Here is a 26,430-nt window from a genome sequence, read left to right as displayed (position 1 = left end):
GTTGGTTTTTTGTTAACAAGCTATTGGTTTTTGATGAAATTCTAGGTGTTGGTTTTTGGTGAATTCAAACCTCTTATTTGACTTGAAGTGATTTTATGCAAATGAATATTGTTCTAAGTGTTGTTTAGATTATTGTTCAGGCTAATGGTTTGTATCCAAATCCCTTGAATTGTGACAAATCAGAATATTTGTAGCCCCTATATAGTGCTGCTAATTTCATATGCACTATCATAGCTAGAACAACTCCCTTGAATGTTTGTAGCCAAATCTGTCTATTGGTTTGTAGCCAAAAATATATAGGATAGACTATTGTGCTAAATGTTGATTGTGTATACTTAGGTTGCGTATGTTCAAATTGTGTATGTTCAGAGACTGTATGTTCAGGTTGTGTATGTTCAACTCCCTTGAATGTTTGTAGTCGACTCCCTCTGTTGGTGTGTAGCTGGAACCTGTGGAGGGTATATTTGTTCAATAACTTTGAGTTGACAGGCATAATTGAACTTCTTGCAGATACACACTGTTAACAAGTGTAGAAATTTTACTAAAAGTCGTTCTAAGCTGCACATTATAAGCTCAAACCATCTTTCTGGGTTAAACTTTTGCACTTAGATTATTGCAAACATATTACATTAAGATCAACAATTACACAAGCAAAATTTACATAAAGTCATACATTCCATTCATTCATATAGTCACAAAATATGATTACATTCCATCTAATATTCAAAACCTACATAACTTAACTATGTAATACATAACCAACAACAAACTCAACAAGGAAGCACAATAACATAACAAATATATTTTCTCTTCTTCCCATCATTTTCAGTATGGGAAGGGAGATTTTTAATAATAGAATATGCCTCCAAATCAGCAACTATATCCCTTAATGATTTAGTTTCAAGCTAAACATCAACAACCTTTTTCTTCAAATACATGGTTTCTCTCTAAAAAAAAAGTCAGCTTTTTTCTTCAAGTAATCATTTTCACCAACAAGAGTTTCCTTTTCTCTTTTCAATTTGTTAATGACAATAGTGGTTCTTGGATGAATTTCGTCATCATCCCAATCCCAATAGCCGCATGGTCTTGGCTGCAACACAACATCTAAATTTGATTATTATTCAAAAACCCAAAAAATCCTATAAACACAAATCTGAAAATTTAAAAGAAAATATTAACTTACATTAGGTTTATAACACCTAAAGAAACGTCTCCCAGAATTTTCAGGAGTCCACGAAGTGAGATGGAGCGCAACATTTCCACATCGACAATTTCTTATACGCCGGTTAGAAGAGCTCGATGTTTGCGACATTTCATGAACATAGAAAAGAAATAAACCCTACCTAAGTAATTCTGAAATTATGTCAATTTGGGAAAGAACCCTAATGGAGCAGCTATAGTGAGAGGAGAAATTGGGATTTGGGAGTAGAAAGCGAAGTGAGAGAGAGAGTGGGGGAAATAAAATAGGATAGGGGCTTATTAAAATACTAGTTTTTCGACACGCGCGATGCGCGTGTATCCCATATCAATGAGTACCAAAATTTTGATGTTACATAAAATGTTATCAAAAATATATTTCAATTATAAAATTGAAGTCGTTAAATGAAAAGTGAATTTTTTTTACAATTAATAAATATTGTTCCTATTTAGCTAACTCAATTTAAAAAAAAATCTGATGACTGACGGTTCCCTTAAATTCTTATAGCCTATGAGTTGTGTATTTTCTTTAGAAGCCAATAGCACAAACTGTTGAGTCATCTTTATATTGTTCATAAGAATTCTTCACTCCAAATATATGACCTATATACTTCTTTGAGAAAATAATTGGAAAAGGAAAAGATTAAAATATATGTAATACCCTAAAAGAAAAGAAAAAAAGAAACATGACCATATCTTTTCCAGAAAATCCAAAAAAATGGATATGAAATTTGTGTAAATTTAATAACTTAAGATTCTTTGTTAAGGATTTATTTGGTTTTTTTGTGCAAAATAATTTTGATAATTAAGAAAGTGACTGTCACATATTAGCAAATTAATTAATTTTATTAAAGCAATAATATTAACTCAGAACAATATCTTGATCTGGTAATTAAAGTGAAAAGTGAAAATAAATAACAAACAATTCAATAATTTTGTAATATCATAAAAGTAAGAGCAAATGGCAAAGATATTGTGTGAAACAACAATACATCAAATGTTGCTATCTAGTGAAAAAAACAAACAAAAGCTATAAGCTAAAAGCGGTTAGGAGAAAGGGGGGGGGGGGGGTAGTTGAGACAAAAGACAGAAAAACTAACTTTGCTATTACACAAATTGAATACATGAGATCTCATCATATGAATATTTTTATGATTTTATCCACACAAAAAATCCATTGGAAGTCCAACCAACATCAAACATAAGCATTGAATTATCTTTTTTTCGTCATTATGCTTCCAAAATGTACAAGAACCAAAAGCTACATTATGTATCCAAAGAGATTACATTACCTCTTGTTAAGCTCTTAATGTTGCATTCATGAAACGAACCATGGCTCCGAATACCATTCAAAACTCAGATTACATTACCTTTTGGTCTCTCTCTTTCTTTTCCAAAGGTAACGTCTAGCCCTTTAGTCCTCCTGTAGATTCTTGTAATAAAGGTGAAACTACTAATTGCCATATTAGACGTACAATTATTGTTAAAGGAACTAAAAAATTTCCTACCACTCCAAGTTAGTTCTTGAAATCCAACATCAAACATTTGAAATTATATTTTTGTACTTTAATTTAGGATAGTTATTTGAATTTTAAAGGGCAAAAAAGTTGTTCTAATGTTTCGACAACATCTTTGAATCTACAGTAATTGTACATGTTGCCTTTAAAAAATACTTTTAATTTGTTAAATATATGTCTCCTTATTAAAATTGATGTACTATAAGACATCTAAAATCTTCTAGAAATTTGAAAAGCCAAACTTAGAATTCTGAAACTGCAAAAGGTTAACTTTTGAAAAACGAATAGTCTTTAGATACATCCAATATGCGGTAATAAACTCTGTTAACATTTAATAGTAGATTTTAAGATATTATTTATTATAATTTTGTGTTTACATTCATGTCCAAAAATATTTACAATATTGTTTAATAGAAGGGCGGGCAATAGTGTCATTCAGATTTGTAAGGACATTTTGGTATTTTAACTTTTCACTTGACATGTTCCCGCTTATAATATAGTATGATGGTACTGGGTCGGGTCGGTTTATTAAAATAAGGGTGATGGGTCGAATTGATTTGTTATTTAAATTAGGGTATAGATGGATTGCACCAGATTGTGACACGTGTCAAAATCTGGTGCTAAATATTTTATTAGGGTTGCCCGTCTAATATATGGCATATGTGAGCTACCCTATACACGGCAAGGGCAGGATTGAGACCACCTTTTAATGACGGGTAAATGTGTCCAATTTCGTATAGTTCACTAGCATGAATGGGCCTTTTCCGTACTTTTTTTCCTATGGCATGGAAGTAGACATACTCTCTCTGTCACTCATCGTCAAGTTTTTGACACTCACCTAAGCACGCGGAAAGCCTTGTTGCTGATAATAGTAGGGTGCTATACCAAGATACTAGGCCTTTCAGCCTCTATGTATTACCTCTTAATCGATTATACAATGATCTTCATTTTTTTTTTTGGGTTGGTAGTCTCTGTACTACTACAGCTGCTTCTTTATCATCAAATGATGTTTAAATATAGCAAATGCGAAAAACTGATGTCTGTGGTTTGGCTATCTTCGTCAGCTTCATGTGTCTTAATGTATAAATTATTTGCTGGTGATAGAACTAATATTGGTAGTCAAGTACAAGGGTAGTTGAAGGCGAGTACGTAAGTAATAATCCCGTAAAGGAAAGAGAATTTACGAGTTACATTTCATTTAGAGACTTAAACTAAGGAGCCAATGGTCCTTTCCATACCTTAATCGATACATTCTTCTGTACAAAAAAATCACACTTGCAGAATATGTTTTAATCAATGTCTAATCTATTTTTATGATCAGAAAAGAATCTAGAATCCAACCAAACTGGCCCTAATCGATGTGACTTCATCCTACATACTGGTTTTCTTATCAAATACATATATTGGATGCAGCAAGCAAGTTGGATGAATAATCTGCCCAATCACGCGTTCTTATTTTTCTTTCTATTAATGTGTATGTGGGTGGTGGAAGAATAGGCCAGAAATGCTACATTTCTATAAACATCTGAGCCACACAAAGTGCAACCTAAACCAGCAACAGAGATTATAAAGACATCAAAGCCTCTGGCTTCTCAAAATTTATAGTACTAATCTACTTCAAAACAAGCCAGAATAGATCAAACTATTACAAACGGAGGTCTTACTAGGCGCAGTCCAAGATAATAAAGGACCAGGATATAATGGCGTAACAATAGATATAACTATCACCTGACTATACATATACATGCCTGTTTAAGAGTTCAGTTTCAAAGAGAGAGCTAAGGATCCACAAGGATTTTTCTTAGTTCATGACTGCCTGCAACGCTGCTGCATCCTGAACCAATCAACGAGGTAATCTGAACCTGATCAGACCTTACTGGTTCATCATCATCATTCCTATGCCAACTCCAAGAGGCATGAGTTGAATTAATTATCGCAAGTTCACCATGGCCAAAGCTTGCTTCACGGAAGACGGACCAATCTGGCTGGGGTAGCTTGTACCTGTCAGTAATTTGTCAAGACATGTAAGTTCAGCATCATAATAACTCCCACTCTAATTTTAACTAAAGTGGCACCTAGAAACTTCTAAAATCCAAATTTTGCACGTTAAAGTTGTTCAACTATGATGAACCACCTCCTAAGCTAAATGTGTGAAAGAAATGCGAAGAAGAATACAGAGACCATTTATGATCTAAACGAGTTTTTACTTCCATTCTCATTTTATGGATCCTGTGCTCAGCAAGCAGGAAAAATTACTCAAGGAAGACTTACTTGCGCGCTAAACCTTCTTTATTTCCTCCATCGCCAATTGTTATGTGAACAGCACCACAAGGATCAGGTCTACCATTATTAACTCGTTTCTGTTTTCAAAGAAGAGAATAGGTGTGTTATGCATCCAATATCAAGAATAAGAAGCTAATAAGCAAGCCAGGCATACCGTGCGCTCATAAGCATGAACATGTCCAGCAAACACTATATCTGCACCGCCTGCATACAGCAAAGGCTCCATAGTTGTCATCATGTCATCAGCTTCACCTTGATGGGCTTCGTTACTATTATACCATGGCACATGGAATAACACAACCAACCAAGGAGTCTTTTTACGATCTACTTTTAGGAGATCAGCCTACAGTTGAATTTCCAATAAATGCATTTATATTAGCAAAACGACATGTCGCTATGCTTTTCAATTAAGCATGCCAAGGAATTCTTAGTTTTTTTTTTTCCTCTGAATAATTTCCTTACATGCCATACAACCTGACTTCCCCCTCCGCCGAAACAATTAGATAGTTGAATAACCAGAAGATAGAGGCTAGATCATATGGATATTGTGTGAAATTCGAAGGAAGCCTCTAGTGCTAATATGAAACACAAAATGAACTAGGTGTTCATTTATAAGCATAATAATAAATTCTCTACTTGTTGGTATACCTCTTGTATACGGGAGCTTTTCCCATTTTGTTAATAAAAAATACCATTTAGCTTATTAAGAAAAGATAGACAAGTTGGACTTTAACTCTAAACAGCCATAAGGAAAATTTTGCTGCTTACTAGTCTACATTTTAAAAGCTACATGCCTAACGTCCTTAATTTCTTCAATACGTATACCAAGTGTGCTTTCCCCTACAATTTTCATAACTTTCTATAAAAATAACCTAAATACCTAGAAATCTGAAAGAATGAGCAGCCAAAAAGAAAGAAAAAAAAGAAGGGGGAAGGGGGGGGGGGCGCAGATTAGGACTTCCTAGAGATTAAATTCCAGAAAAAGGAAATACTACAAATGTCATAAGTGAACCAAATGGTCAAAAGCAAAGGAAATACTACAAATGTCATAAGTGAACCAAATGGTCAAAAGCAGAAGTGTCATATTATTCTTTAAACTGTGACTCTACTTTTATATCAGAACACTCTTCAAAAGCAGAAGATTTCCATTTTTTCAGGAATAAATGAGAGCTCAGCTAACCTTCAGCCATCTATATTGATCAGAGTACTCATCATAGTCAGTATATGAACCAAGCATGATTGTATGAACCCCTGCAACATCAAATGAATAGTAGAGATTTGAAGTAGATCCACTCTCCTCAAATGGCATCTTCCACCTGGAGTTGTAAGATATAAATTCATCCACAATGAATGGTATGTTTTCCTTTTCATGATTCCCTTGAGTCACCATCCATGGCCTAGCACTAGCCAGCGGCTGAACCAGTTGACCAAATGTGTCCCACCTATGTTGAATATAATCAGCATAAGAAAGGTCACCAGGTAGCAAATGAACATCATATTTACATTGGTCTATATGGTCTAAAGTTGACTTTGTCCATCCAGTCTGGCCCAAATCTCCTGCCACAGCAAAAGTAACCGGAAACTTAGATGGTGGAGTTTTGAGCTGGAACTCCGGACCTTCTCCACCACATCTGTAGAAGTACACTGTGTTGTCTTGCAATGGTCCAATCACAGTATGGTGTATCATTCCAGAACTATATAACAGGTAACTGTACTTGGTACTTTCTCCTTGAGCTTTAAAACTGTATTTTCCAGTAGATGTTCCATATTCAATAATTGAAGGAGAAGATTTATCAGTTGTGACCCATGACACCCTTATGTGTTTGTCCCCAGCTAATGAGATGTGAACCTGCCAAGAGAATATCAATTCACATGATTAAATATACAGGCTCCATTTATTCACCAAAACAGCATACATGTAACTTAAGGAGGAGATAACAGGCTCCATTCCTCATGCTTCTCAAAAGTATTTCCATCAAAATATGAGTAAGTCTTCCGTACCATCTTCCTCCCATTTCCTTTCCTTTGAATTTTGTTCCTCTTCCAGATATGAAAAATGCAGCTTTAACAGATGTGTTTCTTTTTCTTATCTAAAATCCAAGTTCCAAACTGTGACCTTAGGAGTTAGGACAATGTAACCACCTTTAAACACCCCCACACCACCACCACCAAGCATGAAGCACCCTTTCGCCATTATTACACTCCACTAACTAATGTCCATGGAAAGATTTTAGGTCCTCCTAAACAGGACATAAAACCAACTTGAACAAACAAAAAGAAAATGAAAGACCGGATAATGAAAAGAACCTTGGCGTCTACGAGCTTTATTAATGCTAACTTAGTTACATTGCATTTGGAACTGTGGAGGTCATAGAAAGCAACACCTAGAAAATCATAACTTCTTTTTTATTAAGTATGAAATACAGACACCAATTAAAATTGGTAACTCCAACAGCTCAAAGATCAGTGAGGAATAACAAAGTTTTAGCAAAACATTCACACCCGCCAGAAACCGTTAACAGACAAAAAAAATACTAATAATTAAGCTCCCCTGATTTCATAGCAATTATAACAAAGACTAAGTTGTACTCCTAGACTATGCTAAGCTACAGTATCCAGCTGTAATCCGGATTCAAATCAAAAAAACTTGAGTAAAATCAGTTGAAATTGACACCAAATGACATAAACGAGAAAGGCATGGGCGGATCTACATGTTGCAGCTGAAATTTTTGCTTAAAATATAAATATATATATGATTAGTAAGTCCGCACTGTCATAAAAAGAAATACACTCCCCATCCCATTTTATGTGATGTTGTTTGGCTATAACACAGTTTAAAAAAGAAATATTTTTAAAACTTGTGATCTAAATCAAGTGATAGATATTTACTCCATAAATTATCTCCTTAAGGTAAAATAGAAAGTTTAGAACTAAACTACTTCTAAATAGAGAAAACTTTTTTTTCTAGAGACACGGAAAGTGCATCTCAGAAATTGAAGGGGAGAGAGTAATGATTATACTGACTTAAAATTGTGAATCCACATCAAAGCAAGTTATAATGAAATTGTGAAATGATTACCTGCTGAGGCTGAGAGGAAGGCTTTGGATCCCATGGCAAACGAAAGGCTTTACGAGGTGGAGGTCTGACGTATTCTCCTTCTCCAGCTCTGACTGTTACGCCGATCAACAAAACAGCCGTCAAAGAGAGTAATTGTAATATTATTATCTTCACGTTGAGTTCCATGATCGGTGCTGATGTATTTTGGATGAAGCTTTTTCAAATTTGGCAAATGAGCGTCCTGATACTCTCACTCCCCTAATCATTGCTCTTTTTTCCTCCTTTTGGCTTTTGCTTTCCCATTCCCCCCAATCAACGCGCTTTTTGTTTGCTTCACACCTACAATAACCAACCCCAATATCACCCCGCTTTTTCCTTTTTTTCTTTTTTCGATTTATTAAAAAGGTAGTAATAGAATGTCAGTCGGTGGATTTATAGATAGTCAAATCAACTGCACGAAGAAATGAACTTGGTTCTGTTGGGTACATTTAACATTTTCCTGTTTGAGGATTTATTTTTTGGATTTGTACATTTCGGAACATTATATCTAAGGTGGTTACTCTTTTGTTTTTTCTCTATCTTCTCTTCTCTTCTCTTCAAATAATACTGCCATAGTACATAGCTTCAATAGAAATGCTTGAATATTTGTACAATTAAAAAAGTGAATGTCCTAAATAAGTCTAAGAAATGAAGCTCTAAACTTGGAACATGAGCTTCCCGGACCAGTTAAATTATTTAATCAACCCCCAGAAGATATAGCTGAAATTGTCTCATATTTACGTTAATGCTTGTTTGAAGTGTTATATTGTTATTTTAAATACAATATTATTTTAATTTAATTATATTGTTTAAAAAATATCAATTTATAAAACGACAAATTTGGTAGGATAACATAGTTGCCTATTATTTTTTTAAGTAAGGTTGTAAGTTCATTCTTCATATTATTAGTACGTGACATCATAAAATAACATAACATCATAAAATAACATAAAACGATACAATCTATCCAAACATTGTATTCATATTAAACAATACAATACAATATGAAACGACAAGAAACAACAATCCAAACAAGTTGTTGGATGTGGGAACTATCGCAAAGTATTTTTGAGTATTGGGCCGCTACGACATCCAAACCGAGTTCCACTTGGCTTTAAAAATAATGTATACAGTAGTAGATAATTGAAGGATGGCAAAGAAGACGGATTGTGAATTGAAGACAAACGAATAGAGTTCCGCCGAATATCAGTTTTACGCCTCATAGGACTCCAAATTACATCTCCCAATCTCAACTCCAGCTGCACCTGTACTTTTGGAATTTCTTCTCTCTTTTCATACCAAAATACAGCTATTCAACTATTTTCATTCGTCAAACTTCAAGCACCACATTCAGCAACTTCAATTTGAAAGCTGCTTGCAATTAAATACGTACACCATGGCTAACATGAAATTAAGAGGACAGTAAAACCAAACACAAACAAGAACTACAAATCAAAAATACCAAGAAAAAAGTATTACAAATTTACCGGAGAGCCTAAAACATTAATGCATCGGCCAATAAAATTAGGATATTAGGTCATGATAATGCTCAGAAGGTTTCGGTACACATACAACGTAACAGCAAACTCAAGTTTCACCAATTACAGACAGAAGAAAAGAAAATGTCTCACAAAAAGCTCACACGATCACTCAACTTATCAAAACATTGTACAACCAGTCGCACTAACTGGAAACATCAGCCTGAGCACTGGAAACTTGAACACCATCTAGCAATTTGCCTCCTTGAAAATGAGCAACATCACTGCAAATGTGAATGAAAACAACCAATGAGAAAATATATTTGAAAGAAAAAATAGGCCTTGCCATAAGAAAGTCCATACGCAACGAACCACTAGACTAAGAAGAAAGTTAAAAAACACAGGTCAGAGCATGCAAAAAAAAATAAAATTAGCAAGACAAAAAACTAGATAATTGCATATATTTGACGAAACTAGAAACCCATGTACTTACTGAACTAGCATCATAAGCAGAGAAAAATGCTGATACCCAAAATTACAATATTTGGTTCCTCATCTAAACACCAAAATGGCAAGCCAGAGAGACCTTCAAGGCCATGTTTGTCATACCTGCTGTGGCTGCTGATAATTCGTATATCCTGGGTAATTTCCATAATACATATTAGGGTCCTGAGCAGGTGGAGCATATCCATAAGCCTCATATCCTTGGCCATACCCATAATAAGCGCCACCACTACCACTCCATTGAGTCTGGTCAGTCTACATAGAGAATCAGAGTCAAAACAGTAGCGAATTTATCTAAGTTTAAAACTAGAAAGATAGGCAAAAACCTGTTTGCTAGAGGGGCTACGCCCCCAAGAAAGCCGAATGCTTTGTCCTCCCAATTGTGTGCCATTCAAGCTTGACAAAGCCTGCTCAGCAGAACCTCTGGAAATGGCATGTGATAGAACATGAGAAAAGAACATGGACAAGAAATCTAGTAAGAAACATTTTAATTGCACAGTGACATTACCTAGTACCGAACTGAACAAAACCACAGCGTTTTCCAGCAACTATCTTCACATGAACCAATTCACCATATGGAGAGAATACCTGCCGCAAATGCTCTTCTGCAACAGTGGGATCCAAACCACCAACAAATATCTGCACATTTGAATGTGAACGGTTAGAAGGGTATACACTAGAAAAACAAACTTACTTCAAAACAAGCTACCCACAGTTGTATTATTGGGGTCACTTTCGCCTTGAGTTGCTTGAGGATTTTGATAGGTAGCTGCAATGATAAAAGATGTGAAGAGTAGAAATGCAGTCATCAAAAAGTGCTAGCATCTAAGAAAGGCGGACTCTCCAACACAGAGGAAAATGAACAGTAACACAGAAGCATAAAAGAAGAAACAAAGAAAGAGAGAATAGGCCTCAATTGATCCAAGCCTTATATATTCGGAGTATGAGGATACTTCTAAAACAGAAAATATATTTTTTTAAAAACACTTGCACCATTCCACCAACTCATTCTAACAACCATTTTACATTTCCCCGCCACGGCTTTTATGAAAAGAAAATCCATGAGCAGCGGAAACAAACGAACGCATTCACACATAGAGCAAGCAGAAACTTAAAAACAGCTAATTTAACTAAAGGCCAGTCCATCCCTAAAAAAAAAGACAAAAGATGATCCTTTAATCAGGAGTATTCACAAGCATTACAGCATTACTTCATATCCTTACACGTGAGTGCATGCTCCCTGAAAGTCATGGATATAGAACTCCTAGGTCTGTTACATGTTCCGTTGTTAAAACAAATTGCAAGGCAGTTCATAGGGCGATGAGCTGAGGGAGCTCGAGAACCATTCTACTGACAGCGCACTGACTTTAGACAGTCAACAAGCCCTTCTAATTCTTAAATCCAAAAACCAAACAACAAAATATCAGTGCATTATGTATTCAATGAATAAGTCTTCTATCGTATATTGGTAACTGCAGTCCACTTATAAAATAACAAGTTTAAAAAGAGGAGATATTCACATGAATCATTTTCTTTTGGATAGCAAAACAATTTTACAAATCAAAGAGCGAGACCGTGTCCTAAGTATTTGAACCTTTTTTTTATATCTTAACATGGAGAATCGAACACGCAACTGTTGGAGGTGGAGGGTGCTTTCCACTTGAGCTACCCTTTCTTGTTTGTCAAAGGTTTTATAACTTACAATGCAGACATCACAATTGCAACCAAGGAAAAAATAAAAGATGGAAGACGGGCCCACTGAAGCTAATATATTATTTCTAAGCAATTATGCTAGTACTAGCATCCATACACCTTATGTGTACATAAGGTATTCCAACATATGTACTGAACAGCCATTTTGATCCACAAGTTTCTACTCCCCCATTTCCATCTTCTTGTCAGCTGCTCTTAGTCGATTGTCTTCAGCATTTCAGTAATTTGGGAACAAAAGATTACAACTTGCGGAATCTTCCATGTAGTTTCTAAATCTCTATATATTATTTTCAAATGACCAAATGACTAATTCAAAAAATGAAAGCCAGTGGATAATTGGAATAGAAAGAGCATTGTCCACGAGTTTACACTACCCATTTCCAACTTAGTCAGCTGTTCTTCACAAATTGATTGTTTTATACATTTCAGTATTCTGAAAACAAGAGATTAGAGCTTGAGAATCTTTCATTTAGTTTCTAATATTATTTCCAAATGACCAATTGGACAAATAAAAACCAGTGGAGGGCAGTAATTGGAACGGAAAGAGTAATGTCCAACAAGTGTATTAGAACTTGGTTATCAAGAATGTTTTTCTTTTTTTTTCTTTTTCTTTTTGGATGAAGTGGTTATCAAAAAGAGTATTAGAGCTAAAAAGGTAGAACCACCTCAAGGCATCAACCAAAGGCATCTCATCTTGAGAACAAAACTAGTCATATAAATCTTCTTTGCATCTCCTACACTATTAATCAATTTTACATTACTCAGACTGCGAGAGAAAAGGTGCTGATAGATGAACTTGAGTTCCCAGAATTAGTAGCATACACCATTAACACAGACAGCTCTGAACGTGACACACAAAGAAAGGTAAAGAATTGTAAGGAAATGAATGGAAACAGCTCGTCGCAGCATTATTTAAAGGTGCGAGAGATTGATCCTAACTGAAATTACACAAGGCCAGCTGAGGAATTAAATAAACTGGAAAAATGAAGGAAGGAAATTTAAACTTCGATAGAATTGGAAATAAATTTACTAAGGCTCATAATAGTAATTCTGGAACCGGAAATTAACTGAATGTAGCATAAGAATGCCACAAGAATACGAAGTAAGGAAGCGTGACATAAACGAATAAACTGACCTAAATGAGGCCACGCACTAAAGTGGAATCATTTCAGCTGAAATCAGTTCCAGGCCCCCATATGAGAGCCTCTCTGTTTCCTGCTTTGAGACAACACGAGTTTTATAAGTTTGTGCACATTTCGAAACAATTAAATGCCCCCAAGTGTAGAAAGTTAAGTAATGGAAGAAAAGGATTTTAAAGATTCCGTTTCTTCAAGTGCATAGCTGAAAAACCAATCAACTTAAAGACTCTGAACATGTCAGGAAATTTATAGCATCACTGGGAGTCTGGGACAAAAATCAGGAACGCAGACGACAAACAGCACAATTCCTACTGCAAACAACATTTCGTGCAGAAAAAATCCACCTTCAGAACAGCAGATGAAAGGATGACATGGACATACCTTTCTGCAGTGTACCCACTGGTTTCTTGTTCGCAGCGGGGCCAATCCTCATGGGCCTAGTTGAACAGAGTACGCCATTCATTTCGGTCATAGCACGCAATTGTTCACTCTCATCGGCAAACTTGACAAATCCATAGCCCTTGGAACGTCCAGTGATTCTATCTGTTACAACTTTTGCACCTTTTACCGACGAATACACAGATTTGAATGTCTCTTGTAGCATATAATCCGTCACATCAGCAGCCAAATCACCAACAAATATTGTATGCTCAGCTGAATCATCTCGCCTCTCACCAGCACCAAGAGAGGCCCAGTTCATACGGAAATTCTGTTCAACATTTGGCATCAAAGTGCCATTATACGTCTGTAAAATAGTTTCTGCAGCTGCATGACTCCTGAACTCAAGGAATCCATAACCTTCAGACTGACCAGTTTGCTTGTTCCTAATGACCTTAGCGGAAACAAGCTGCACAAAACAATGAAGCCTATCATCATAATGCAAAACAAAGAGCCAGTACAATGATACACTAATGCAAATATTGAGCTTTAATATTGATTCCCAACCCCTCCTCTTCTAGGCAATCTTTAAATACTTCAATACATCTTTTACTAAATTCACCTGCAATTTTCTTCTCCTTTTTTCTGGGATGACGGTGGTGTCCAAGCCAACTTGCGTGCACCCCGGCTATTCTACAGGATACCAGGTAACTCTACCCACTAAATCTTAGGTAAATGAGAAGAAATCACCTAGTATTTTTTTTATCCCACTGTGCTTTGAACCTAAGACCTCATGGTTCTCCTACCATTTTAATGACAACTGGGACACACTCTTGGGTAATTTTTGTTCTTTTTCTAAGTTACTATGTTAGTTTCAAACCCCTCCTTTTAAATCAATCACCTAAGCCACTTAAAATAAATTGCAACTAAATGCAAAAGAGAAATTTAAATGATAAGGCAATCTTTCAAAATTCAATCGACTCCACACAAATGAAAACAGATAACTACCATCTCCTAAAAAATAGCCTGGCAGAAAAATGTGAGGAATGCATCACAAATTTAAGAAATTGTTTTGACAAGTCAGAAACAACGTCAGCAAACTATATCAGAAATACGAAATTTTTCTCCCCACGTCTACAATCACCTAAGCAACCACGATTTTCTAGCATTTATTTCCTTAATTTAACAATATTTTTCCTAAAAACTGCAAACAAATGGAAACAGGGTTAGATTTGTAAAATTACCTCGCCGGTATGATAGAAACAAGTAGAGAGATAATTCTCATCCATCCAATACTGCAAATCCCCAATCCAAAGAGACCGAACCTCGTTAGGATTACCGGTAGGGCTAGGGTTAGGGTTTGTCGTCGGCATAGCACCGTACTGTTGTTGAGATGGCTGCTGAGCCCAAGCAGGTTGAGATTGAGGTTGAAACTGCGGTTGTTGTTGTGGCTGTTGAGGTGGCATCATCCATTGTTGTTGTTGTGTTGGCGGTGGAGCCTGCTGCTGGTACTGATGCTGATCCATCAACATAGGAGCCATAGGTGGTTGAGCAACTCCACTTTGTGGCATCATTCTGAAGAAATTGAACGAGCTGAATTGATGAAGAAGAAGAAACCCTAGGTAAGAAAGAGAACAAAAGGGTTCGATGTGATTGAACCGTGACGAGAGATAAGGTTCTCGCCGAAGAGAGGGGGAGATTTGGAAGCGCACGTGGGCCTTATAAGAGCTAGTCAGCAGGGGAACCCGTGTAGCGAATGGATGGATATTTGGGCCTTGTTAACCCAACCCATATGGACCGTGTTTATATTTTGTATAAATGACACTGAGTAGCCGTTTTGAGCATCCCTGTTTAAACGTAAAAATAGCATGGGCTACCTAGTTTTCGGACTGGTAATTCAAAAATAATCAGCGTTTGTAAAGTCATTGAAAAATAGTCACTATTTTGCTGCAACACGGATCGATCCAGCATAATATACTGGAGATTGAACCACTTTTGTGAGAACTTTCAGTGTATTATGTTGGACCGGTATATTATACTGGAGTTCCAGTATATTATATTGAAACTCCAGTATATTATGCTGGAATATTTTCTGGATTTTGAACAGTATTTTTGAAAATAGCCAGCTATTTTTGGAGTTCCAACTATTTTTCAATTACCATTTTCGGGAGAAATTCAAAAATAGCCAGATATACAAGTGGTAATTGAAAAATAGCCATAGTTTCAAACGTAATCAAATTTTAGCCACTTTTCATGTAAAGATAAATCTGAACGAAAACACTATTCAAACTCTGGAAAATATTTCAGCATAATATACTGGAGTTCTAGTATAATATACCGGTCCAGCATAATATGCTGGAAGTTCATACACATGTGCTCCAATCTCCAGTATATTATGCTGAAACTTTCCGCGTGTTGGAGTTCCAGCATAATATGCTGGAAGTTCATACACAAGTACACTAATCTCCAGTATATTATGCTGGACCGGTCCGTGTTTGCAGCAAAATAGTGGCTATTTTTTAATGACTTTGTAAACGATGGCTATTTTTAAATTACCAGTCCGAAAACTGGCTAGCTCGTGCTATTTTTACATATAACATATCTAATTATTAAAATTTTAGCCAATTTTGACAAACTTCAAACCGTTCGTGCTATTGTTGTTGGTTCTTCTTATTTTTCTTCTTTCTCATACCTTCAAGTTAACTTCAAACTCAAAAGTCTGAAATTAGACTATGTAGGTGTCTCAATTCATATCGAAGTCTGGAGTTGAACTTCATTCAATCTCCAAGCTTGAGGTCTGAAGTTAGCCTTTCACAAAGCGTAACGCCAGACCTTCCATTGAAAGTTGAAACTTCATACTCGCGATTTAAATTTTAAACCTACTCCGTGAAATCAATTTTGACACAGCTAAACTTTAACAAAAAAAATTTAAAAAAATCTGACTATTCATTAAATATTGGGTCTTAAAACGGCTATTTGTGCACTTTCCCTATTTCATATTTGGCCGCCCCCGGCCCATGTATTTTTGATAAAAATTGCGCGTGCGCCCTATTTGGTCGCCCCCATTTAACATGTATTCATTTTTAATTTTTTTTAACTTGTACCCACTGTTTAAACAACTTCAGATTTTTTTCTTATCTTTCTTCTTATTCGGGTAACAGTGATTTTATATGGTGTTTGTGAATATATTTTAAGGTAGTTTATGATGTTTTACAATTGTGAGCCGTTACGATACTTTATTTTTTTTACTATTGCTTAGGATTTCTTCTTTTTCTTTTCTTAATTGCAAAATATGTTCGTTAGATTTATTGTTATTTTGATAAATTGATGATTGGGGTTTGTTCTTGATGATATTTGGAGGTTTTGTTTCAAAATTGAGCTCATTTGGAGTAGATTTAGGTATTAAATCGTATATTGAATTATTAAAATTCGAAGAACAAATTTATGTTTATAGGCAATTTGCGCTTTAGGCTTATTTGGCCTTTAAGTGCATGAAAACGTTAGTTGCGCTTCAACCTTTTGGCCTTAAGTACATTTGAAGTGTAATTTTTCACTTCAGACTTATTAGCCTTAAGTGTAGGAAAACGGTTGTTGCGCTTCAGACCTTTGGGCCTTAAGTATATATGGAGTGCATTTTTTACTTTTGACTTATTGGCCTTAAGTGCATGAAACCATTGGTTGCACTTCGGACTTATTTGGCCTTAAGGTCATTTGAAGTCAATTTTTCACTTCAGACTTATTGGCTTTAATTGTAGGAAAACATTTGTTGCACTTCAGACCTTTGGCCTTAAGTGCATCTGAAGTGCAATTTTTCACTTCAGACTTATTGGCCTTAAGTGCATGAAACCATTGATTACACTTCAGACCTATTTGGCCTTAAGTGCATCGGAAGTGCAATTCTTTCACTTGAGACTAAAAAAAATTTAACTTCAGACCCGATAAGTCTGAAATTGATCGTAAAATGGGTAGGCTTGCAATTGTTTTTGCAAAGTGGGTATATGTTCAATTGTGACCCCAAAACCGAGTATAGATGCAAAAGCCCCATAATTTTGTCATTCATTACTTTTATTTATATTTTCACATAGTTTATTTAAAGAATTAATTTAAATAATCGTCCAACCAACCATTTAATAAAAAATAAACCGGCAAATATATAGTAATTGTGTATAATACGTGTAAAACCATGTATACTCTATGTATATCAGCTAGAAAAAATATAAAGTGAATTTGACCGGCTATTGGTGTAAAAATCCCAAGTTATTTAGAAAAGAAATGTCCAACTAAATATGCATTAAAATTCGAATTCCTAATGCTTTAACGTAAGTAATAACTTTTAAAACATTGAAATTGCAATTCTTGATCAGTAAATTATCCCCAAAAGGGACCGCTTTTATTCGTCACTTCTTTGACATAAGAACTCCTTGTTTAGTGACTGTAACCAAAAGGTCGTTTTTTTAATTTCCCAAAAATAGTTACTTTCATTTTAAAACCTTATCTATTGCAAAAAGACAACATTCTCTTTTATCTTTCAGGCACAAAAACATTACATTTTGCTTAAATTGTGCAAGAAAGCAACTGGCATATTGCCAATCATTTCATGTTCCCCTGTAAGCTACCCAATAAATTCTACTGTTGGAACTATTCAAGGTACTATAACAAAATTTATGCTGAGAATAATATGAATTTCAGCTATCAAAATGTTCTTCCATTACGAGTTCATAGAACTTAGCAACTTCAGAGCCAACTCTTCTTGCTCTGCCACAGATATAGCGTCAGCAGCAATACCCTCTTTAGCCATGTCCTTTGGTTTCTCGCCATCATCGTCATCACTGTCAAAAATCTTGGTTTTCTTGTTGACTCTACCTCCGGAGAGTTCCCCGTCTGACCCGGAGAGTTCTTCATCTTCCTCTTCCTCTTCCTCTCTACCTCTCTTATACTTCATCTTCTCCTTGATTCGTTTTTCTTTGAGACGTTTGCGGTCCAAATCCTTGTCTTCCTTGTCGACCAACTTCAAGTTCTTTCTCAACTCAGCATATCTGTGATTTACTGCATCGTCGACAAGAATAAAACAAAGTGTAAGAAAGCAACATATGCAATTGAAAATGAGATGCAACAACAACAACAACCCAGTATAATCCACTAGTGGAATCTGGGGAGGGTAGTGTGTAGGCAGACCTTATCCCTACCCTGGGGTAGAGAGGCTGTTTCCGATAGACCCTCGGCTCCCTCCCTCCAAGAACTCCCCACCTTGCTCTTGGGGTGACTCGAACTCACAATTGAAAATGAGATGAACTAATACAATATCTAGTGACTTAACATCAGCGAATAAAATAATCACTTCAGGCCTGAAAACAGAACTATGATCAAATAACCAAATTTTGCTGCGGATTATGCAGAATACGCAGGAAACAGCTAGGTAGATTCGATAATGCAAGTTCAAAAGTGTTGGATCAAAAGCAGCAAAAGTTCTATCGTTTTTCCTAGATATTACTTGGATATAATAAAAACAATCTCAGATAGTACAAGATCTTGGAACAAAAGCCTTTGAGACTCTTGGATATATCAGTCGCACCTTTTTCTTTGTTAAGCTGCACAGAGTCAGCACCACCGCTTGTGTCGGCTAATCTTGCAAGAGGTGGTAAAGTGTTTCCTTCCTCATCAAACACAACCCTTGTCCCTACAGGTCTGTGGACATTGATCTTTAGTTTCTTTTTCTTCAAAACTCTAGTGGCCGGCCTACAAAACAATTCAAACAAGAACAGGAAGCAAAATCAATCACAAAGAAGATTATAAACACTATATAAAAAGAGCAGCAGCTAAGAGAAATGTGAATTGCAAGAAGAGTATCCTGGAGATGAAACATCATATCATCATACATTTAAGGTCAGCAGATCATTGCTTAATGAAAGATTTTCCAAAATGGCAGTTCCACCATTCAACGCAAGTTAGATTAGCAACAAATCCATTCAATTTAGCTAATGCCTTCTTGCTTAGAAGAAAGTTCCACGCATTAAATAGACAATACAAGAAGTGTTTGACGTACATATCATCTCCTTTGCTGTTAATTTTGAGTTCTCCTACTTCTTGTGTCTCCTTAGCTAGAAGGAGGTCTTCCTCCACTTCTTCTCCTTCTGATTTACCTGTATCTGGCTTCTTAATTGGAAGTTCCAACAAATTGTCATTGCTTGTGTCATCTGGCAGGAGAGATAATGCTTCAGACACTGTCTTCCCTTTGAGCTTCTGTTTCAGAAAGCGGATTTTTGGAGTCATAGGAAGACCCAACGAAGCAGAGAATTCATCAATTGGAAGTTTTGTAACATCAAAGATCTCTTTATCTCTCTGTTTGTGTATGGACTTCAAGTATGTCACAAAAGCCCTTTGAGACAGATGCTGTAGGTCAGGGTACTTGACCAATAAAGAAGCAAGTAGATCGGAGACAGACTGTATCCTCTTTTCATTTGCCTGTTCACCATGATTAATAAAAAAATGATAATCAGCCAACAACAGGACATATGCTGCATGTGAAAAGAGAGTATAATTTTATGTCCTCAATTTCAGTGGTTAAGCAAAAGTGGATGAAATCCCACCTTGATAACTCGAAGGGGAATCTTTTTCTCTTCCAATTTTTCAAGCATTTTCATCTCAGATGGCATCACGAATAAAAGAGATCTTCCCCCTGAAAGGTATCGAGCAGTGCGGCCAACTCTGTGTATGTAAGCGGCACAATCTTCGGGACAGTCCACCTGAAAGGGAATTTGCGTCAAATGCATGTCAAATTTCTACTTTCTTACAATAGCATCCATGTCCTTTAATGGATGAAAAATCAATAACTACATATCAGGCTTTCGACACTATAAAACATTAAGAACTAACCTGGACAACCCAATCAACCGCCTTATTAAAATCAAGCCCCCTTGAAGCAACATCAGTGGAGAACAAAACAGAACGTTGTTCACAAAATTGGGAGTAAATTCCCATCCTTCTATCTTGCTTCATCCTTCCATGAAGACATTTGAGGGGAATTCCAGGACGGAGTTTTTTGAAAGCTTCAAATACAAATTTTACCTGTTGAATGGGAAGCAATAAAAAATGACAAAAGGAAATAAATCACAGAAAAATAAGAGCAAAATTTTGAGCTTTTGAATACGCTGAAACCTGATTCAATATACAGATAGATATTTTACTTTTTAAAAAACTGGTGATATAACTAATGTAATCAGTGCTTTTGACATTAGGCAGTAAACTCGTTTTTCCAGTGCTCTAGGTTTAAGTGTAATATTCATGTCAAATCCACGATAAAAAGTTCTCCACCGTAAAGTCTCGATTTTAGAAAACCCTAAGAAGAAGTTCCAGATACCTGCTTGCAGCTTGATAGGAAAACCAATATCCTTGAATTAAGATGTGCCTTTATAAAACTCCATAACATGTCCAATTTCTTATCGAGAGGAACAAGCATTGCTGTTTGTTGTAAGCGGTTGGGAGTTGCAGTATCAGACTCCTCGTGCACACCCAAATATTCGGGGTCTTTCAGACTGAGCCTTGCCAGATCTTGAACAGACTTCGTCTGAGTTGCTGAAAACAACAAGGTCTGCCTATGTTTAGGCAATTGTGATATGATTGCATTTAATTCCCTCTTAAACCCCACATCAAGAATACGATCTGCTTCATCAAGAACTAAAACCTGCTCCCTAGCCAGAAAAATGTACCCAAGTCACCAACTAAATAAACATAATAATTCTAACATATAGGAGGAAGACAGGTACACATGTGTTCTGTCAAAAGACAGCGAACAGCAGGATGCAAAGCAATACGAAACATACGATTTGTAATTTCAAAAATATCTTTTTTTACTTGGTCTTTCTAACATAATAAATACACACATACTTTTTTATTTTCTAAGTAGCACAAATGAAGACATCAGGGTGGTCTTCTTTAAAGAGGATTCAAACTTTTCAAATATTTGGGCGGACAAGGCATTAATCAAAAAGCAATTATAATAAAAGATATACGATTGATGACTCTAACAAAAAAAATACAATGAAACAATTTGGTAGATTTTATAAGAGCATCCAATAAAAAACAAATAACCTTGTACTAAGAATACTACTTATCAGAAAAATACACATATATGTGCATCTATATATCAGAAAATTACAGAAAGGCAGTGTCTTTGAAGAAACAATTGAAGGAGAATAAACAAAAGATGAAGGATAATAATTTCAAATATTATACTAGATTCATCAGATTACTGTTCGATAGCTATGTTTCCAAGAAAAAAACAGAGTAAAGGAGAAGCAGGTTCCAAACCCTCTAAGGGGAAAAAAGGAGAGTCAATCAGTGCCTTAGATGCTATACAAATACGATTGGAATGCTATGATGAGCAAATTACAGCATTGCCTGCCGTGCAAGGTAGTTATACTAACATTAATAAAGTAGGAGCAAATCAGAAAACAATTCATGACGATACAGAGAGGGAGAAAGTTGTTAACTGGACCTGAAGTTGTGAACAATCAAAATTTGGTGTCTCATCCATATGCTGAAGAAGCCGGCCAGGGGTGCAGACCAGGATGTTCAGCGAATTAACATGCTCTTTTTCAGTGTCAACATCTTTGCGGCCACCAATTAGAAGGCCAGCACTAAAGCCGTGATGCTTCCCAACAGATTTCAGTACGTCAAAAAGTTGCCCTGCTAACTCCCTTGTGGGAGACATTATGATGCATCCAACACCATCCTCATCTCCCCATCGAGCTTTATACAATTTCTCTAACACCTAGAAATCAAATCTAATTAAGTGGCTTAATTTATTAAGATGGGTAAAAAAAACAAGATATAATACTACTAAAGAACTAAGGGTTTGTTTGGTTGGTGGGATAAGGGATAATAATCCCGGGATAAAATGTGAGATTATCTTATCTCGTGTTTGGTTGCCTTTTCGAATACGGGATTAACAAACAAATCCCCGGATTAGATTATACCACCATTGTGGTATTATCCTATGATCCTATCCCACATTGAGGGTGGGAATCCGGGGATTAACTAATCCCGGGGCAAAACACTAAAAGGACAAAGATGTCCTTCTCCGCGGCTCTTCTTCCAAAGTCCTTTAAAACATCCCAAGTTAAAATTGGAAATAAAAGTTACGTAAAGTCGTAAACCAAGCACATGTTTTATATTATACCCTGTATATCTCATTTTTAGTCCAATGAACCAAACATCTTCCAAAGTATATCCATTAAATAAATCCCGTTATTATTTAATCCTCGAACCCTTCCCCGGACCCCGTGCATAGTGGGAGCTCAATGTACCGGGCAGCCCTTTTTTTATTATATAATCCTTGTATTATTCCCACCATTATTATCCAACAGATTGGACATCTAAGCAGCATTCCACATAAGAGATTGGACATCTACTTTCTTTTGTCAAGGAAGGGATGATTTTCCATGAATAAGAGCTATTTCACGTGACAGTTCATATAATGTGAAGTCAACATTCATACCAAATCCAAATAGAATACCTGCACTACACAATCATAAAAAAAAACATGGTAAAACATTTCCATTTGATCTCGTTCAAATTGTTTGATAAATCATTTTTTAACTTTGTCAGGTAGAATTTTATGACTTTTTTGGGCAGGGAGATCAGCTAATAGCATCGAAGATTCGTATGGTAAAATGTTTCATTTGCTCTCAATGCTCTCGTACACATTGTTCGATAAACCACTTTTAACTTTTTCAAGAGGAATCATGACTTTTTTGGGCAGGGAGATCAGCTAATAGCATCTAAGATTTCGTAGTTCCATAGAGCCAAGTTCATGTCAAAAGAATTAGAAAGAGTTTGGTCAGACAATGACTCAAATTACTTCGAGTTGGAGAAGGATATAGACAATTTTTTTTATTTAACAGAAAATAGATAATTTCCTTACATTCTTTTATGGCAAGCCTTCAAGCCAACTAGTGCGCACCTCGACTCTTCTCTCGGGTACCTACTTCTTCCACCAGCACAGGTCCTGGGTAAATCTGTCCCACCAGATGGGAAGAAATCACCTAATATTTTTTGCCTATGCTCGAATTTGAATGCTGATTTCCAAGATTTGCACCCACTTCATTGACCACTAGGCCACACCCTTGGATGCGAATAGGTCTTCCTACGTTTTGGTCAGCCTCTTGGTACCAGAGACACAATTGTCATGATCGGGTTGCAATTTCTCTTGCATTTATTACAAAAAAAAGGGTTTATAATCCATTGACTCTTATTGAATTAGGCACCTCATTTTTTGCAAGTACTAGGCACCTCATACCTGTTTTCCTTCAGACAGTTTATGGATGCACATTTTTTAGCTTGAAGCTTTCTTATTTAAGTCACTAGTATCAAATTATAAGTTATTGTTTGCTGCTTCACTCCACTACTCCAATCTCATATTCCCCACAAAACTCCATCTTCAATTCTTCATCGAATCCATTTCTCCTTCCGTAACGTATCCATCTATCTCTTTTTCTTCCAAAAACACAATGGCATAAGCATCATTTATTCATTCCAGTCCTTTTAATTATCTGTTACGCTGGTGTAGTTGTAGATTGCAGTAATTGATCAGGTTCCATTGTTTGCAATATTGTGTCATGTTGAGATAACAGCCTTTTTTAAAAATAAATCAAAGAACTACGTACAACACCATCACTTTTTGTTCATCTCGCATGGATACAATCCAATAACTAACACCTCTATTCATTTATGCTTCATCAAAAAAAAACATAGCTATTCATTTATGTATAATTCACTACCCAAGTCAACTGATGAGAATAAAAATCCAAATTTTGACTGAAAGACTAGAAGTGTGAAAAAAGTTATGAGTTTAAGTTCTATGCATTAATGGTGCAAAAAATATTTACAATATCATGTCATCTAAAAGGTAACTATAGGTAAATCTATCTCATAAGCATGGATTAGTAACCTAAAATAAATGGTAACTAACCTACTATAACAGGTTAAAATACATTGAAGCTCTAAAATATCATCTAAAAAATACTTGCAAACGTACCGGAATTACGAAAGCTAATGTCTTTCCGGAACCAGTTTTCGCAGCCCCAAGTATGTCACGGCCACAAAGAGAGTGTGGTAGAGAAGCCCTTTGAATGTCAGTCATGGTTTTGAATTTGCAATCAATTAACCCATCCTTAGTTTTCTTACTAACCGGCAACTGGCTGAACCTGTCACAACCGGCGTACCTAGAGAACGAACCATCAGGAAGGCATCCAACCGGAGCTTTGTGTGGTAATGGCTCAAGTGATAGCGGGTTGGAACCGGATTCGGGTTTACCCGATTCTATCCATGCTTCCAGAAGTTCAATTTCATGAACCTCTGATAAGCGGCTCTGTATTTTAGCTTTACGTGATTTAGGCGTGTGCTTTCTCATACCTTTCCAATGGATTTCTGTGTTTTGTGTTCTTCAAATTAGCAGAGCCAAGTGAGAGTTATGGTGATTCTCCCAGAGATTTAGGGTTTCAATGAAAGAGACGGTCTCTCGCCGGAAGGGAAATGTAATACAATTAAACGGACGGCGAAATTTAAAGCAGGGGAGGGTTTTGGGAAGATTTTAAGAGGTTCGGACTCGGGCCAACAGACGTGTTAGATGGGCGGGTCAAACAGGTTTATAGGTAAACGGATCGCAATTTAATTTGCTCAATTTTTTATTTTTTATTTATAAAAATTTGATTGGGATCCGGAAAAGAAAAAGAAAAAGGGTGTTAGTGAGAACTGAACTCACACGACACGATTGTGTAAGAAATTTGCACTAGTATCATTGCATGCGAGCTTTGGTGGTAATTCCTTTAAAAATTGATAGAGTTTATACATGTTAAAGGTCAGTCAATATGTGTCAAAAAAAAAAGTTTAACTTAATTTGTTTAACATGATCCGACCTTGCTCTTTTCTTTATTTTCTAAAGGTAAAAGTTAGTATATTCTTAAGAAAATTCTTATTATTTTAGCGGTTTATAGTTATTTGTTATGAAAATTTGATATAAAATATTCATTTGAAAGAGTTGTTAGTATGTTTTTCATCTACAACAATTAATTGTGTCATATTATCCCTTTGAGAATATTGGAGATTTTTTGTGCCATATTCAACAAACAAAGTCTGAGCTTGAAAATTATTGTGTAAGCTTAGTTAAGAATAGTATACAAAATGCTACTACGTCTCTTAAAACATTTGATGATAAACTTTGTTCAAGTACACAACTGTTAAAACATTCCTCGCGAATTAATAGAATCAATTGAATGATACTAATTTTATAACCACCTTATCTTACTAATAAAATATTTATTTTGAGTCTTTTAGTTTATAGTTATTTATTTATAATTCATGTACTATTAAATTCTATAATTAAAGCTAAAACGTCATTTTTTGGATCAAACTTTTTAATAATTAACTAATAAGGATCACAAAAAAAAAAATGATAATTGGACAGTAGAACTATGTAGCATACTAGTGATGCAACTCCAACAATGTAAAATATACAACTTGAACCTTTTTTTGCAGCAAGTTTGCACGTTGCAACAAGGTAGCAGTGTATAGGTTTATATATAGAATTTAAACCAACAATTCTCCTTTTTGCTAAAACTAATGATGAGCTAGGAGAAAAACAAACCATATGGTTAAGAATTTATTCTTTCAATAGTTTTCATCATCTCATGTTGATCCAAGATTGAGTTCTCCCAATTGAAAGGGTCTTATGATGTTTCCTAAGGCGCACAAGAAAAAAAGATCAAACTAATCATGTTCAAAGTTCGAAGATCAAAATTCGTTCCAACTTTAATTAAAGGATTTCAGAATATATTTTTCTTTCAAATATGCTTGCAACTACTAGAAGATGGGAAAAGATTAACATTGTCAGGAAAAAAAGAGGTATTGACACCAAAGAGAACGCGAGATTCAATTGAAAGATGCTTTTTGTTAGGACATGGTATCAAATATATAGACACTATTAATAATTTTATCAGATTATAGTGCTATTAGATTTCTTCATTTCTGCATTATCACCTCCAAAGAGAAGGGTGGTTTGAATGGAAGAGATTTAACATGATTTGTATTTATAGAACCTTTAGAAAGAGTAATCAGCCATATATATC

The 26,430-nt window shown here is 35.7% G+C and overlaps 3 protein-coding genes across 3 annotated transcripts; all 3 read right to left on the bottom strand.

The window, feature by feature from the left end:
* Nucleotides 1-4,256: 4,256 nt before the first annotated feature.
* On the bottom strand, nt 4,257-8,512 carry LOC107831075 (purple acid phosphatase 18). The gene is made up of 5 exons (XM_016658802.2): nt 8,077-8,512; nt 6,178-6,846; nt 5,152-5,340; nt 4,986-5,074; nt 4,257-4,715 (listed from the first exon to the last, which is right to left on the bottom strand). The coding sequence occupies exons 1-5, from the start codon at nt 8,239-8,241 to the stop codon at nt 4,493-4,495; spliced, it is 1,335 nt and encodes a 444-aa protein (XP_016514288.2). The 5' UTR covers nt 8,242-8,512; the 3' UTR covers nt 4,257-4,492.
* Nucleotides 8,513-9,590: 1,078 nt separating this feature from the next.
* LOC107831077 (polyadenylate-binding protein RBP45) lies at nt 9,591-15,008 on the bottom strand. The gene is made up of 7 exons (XM_016658804.2): nt 14,551-15,008; nt 13,310-13,775; nt 10,790-10,845; nt 10,585-10,715; nt 10,403-10,499; nt 10,182-10,331; nt 9,591-9,856 (listed from the first exon to the last, which is right to left on the bottom strand). The coding sequence occupies exons 1-7, from the start codon at nt 14,878-14,880 to the stop codon at nt 9,854-9,856; spliced, it is 1,233 nt and encodes a 410-aa protein (XP_016514290.1). The 5' UTR covers nt 14,881-15,008; the 3' UTR covers nt 9,591-9,853.
* A 2,774-nt stretch (nt 15,009-17,782) lies between these two features.
* LOC107831076 (DEAD-box ATP-dependent RNA helicase 32) lies at nt 17,783-24,919 on the bottom strand. The gene is made up of 8 exons (XM_016658803.2): nt 24,342-24,919; nt 21,801-22,076; nt 20,664-20,987; nt 20,180-20,371; nt 19,894-20,049; nt 19,350-19,768; nt 18,879-19,042; nt 17,783-18,352 (listed from the first exon to the last, which is right to left on the bottom strand). Exons 1-8 carry the CDS (start codon nt 24,714-24,716, stop codon nt 18,015-18,017), a joined length of 2,244 nt encoding a protein of 747 aa, XP_016514289.1. The 5' UTR covers nt 24,717-24,919; the 3' UTR covers nt 17,783-18,014.
* Nucleotides 24,920-26,430: the final 1,511 nt, after the last annotated feature.

The sequence above is a fragment of the Nicotiana tabacum genome, chromosome 2 (assembly GCF_000715075.1).
Source record: "Nicotiana tabacum cultivar K326 chromosome 2, ASM71507v2, whole genome shotgun sequence".
Taxonomy (NCBI): Eukaryota; Viridiplantae; Streptophyta; class Magnoliopsida; order Solanales; family Solanaceae; genus Nicotiana; species Nicotiana tabacum.
Note: the sequence above shows the minus strand (reverse complement) of the source record. Positions and strands in the feature narration are given on the sequence as shown.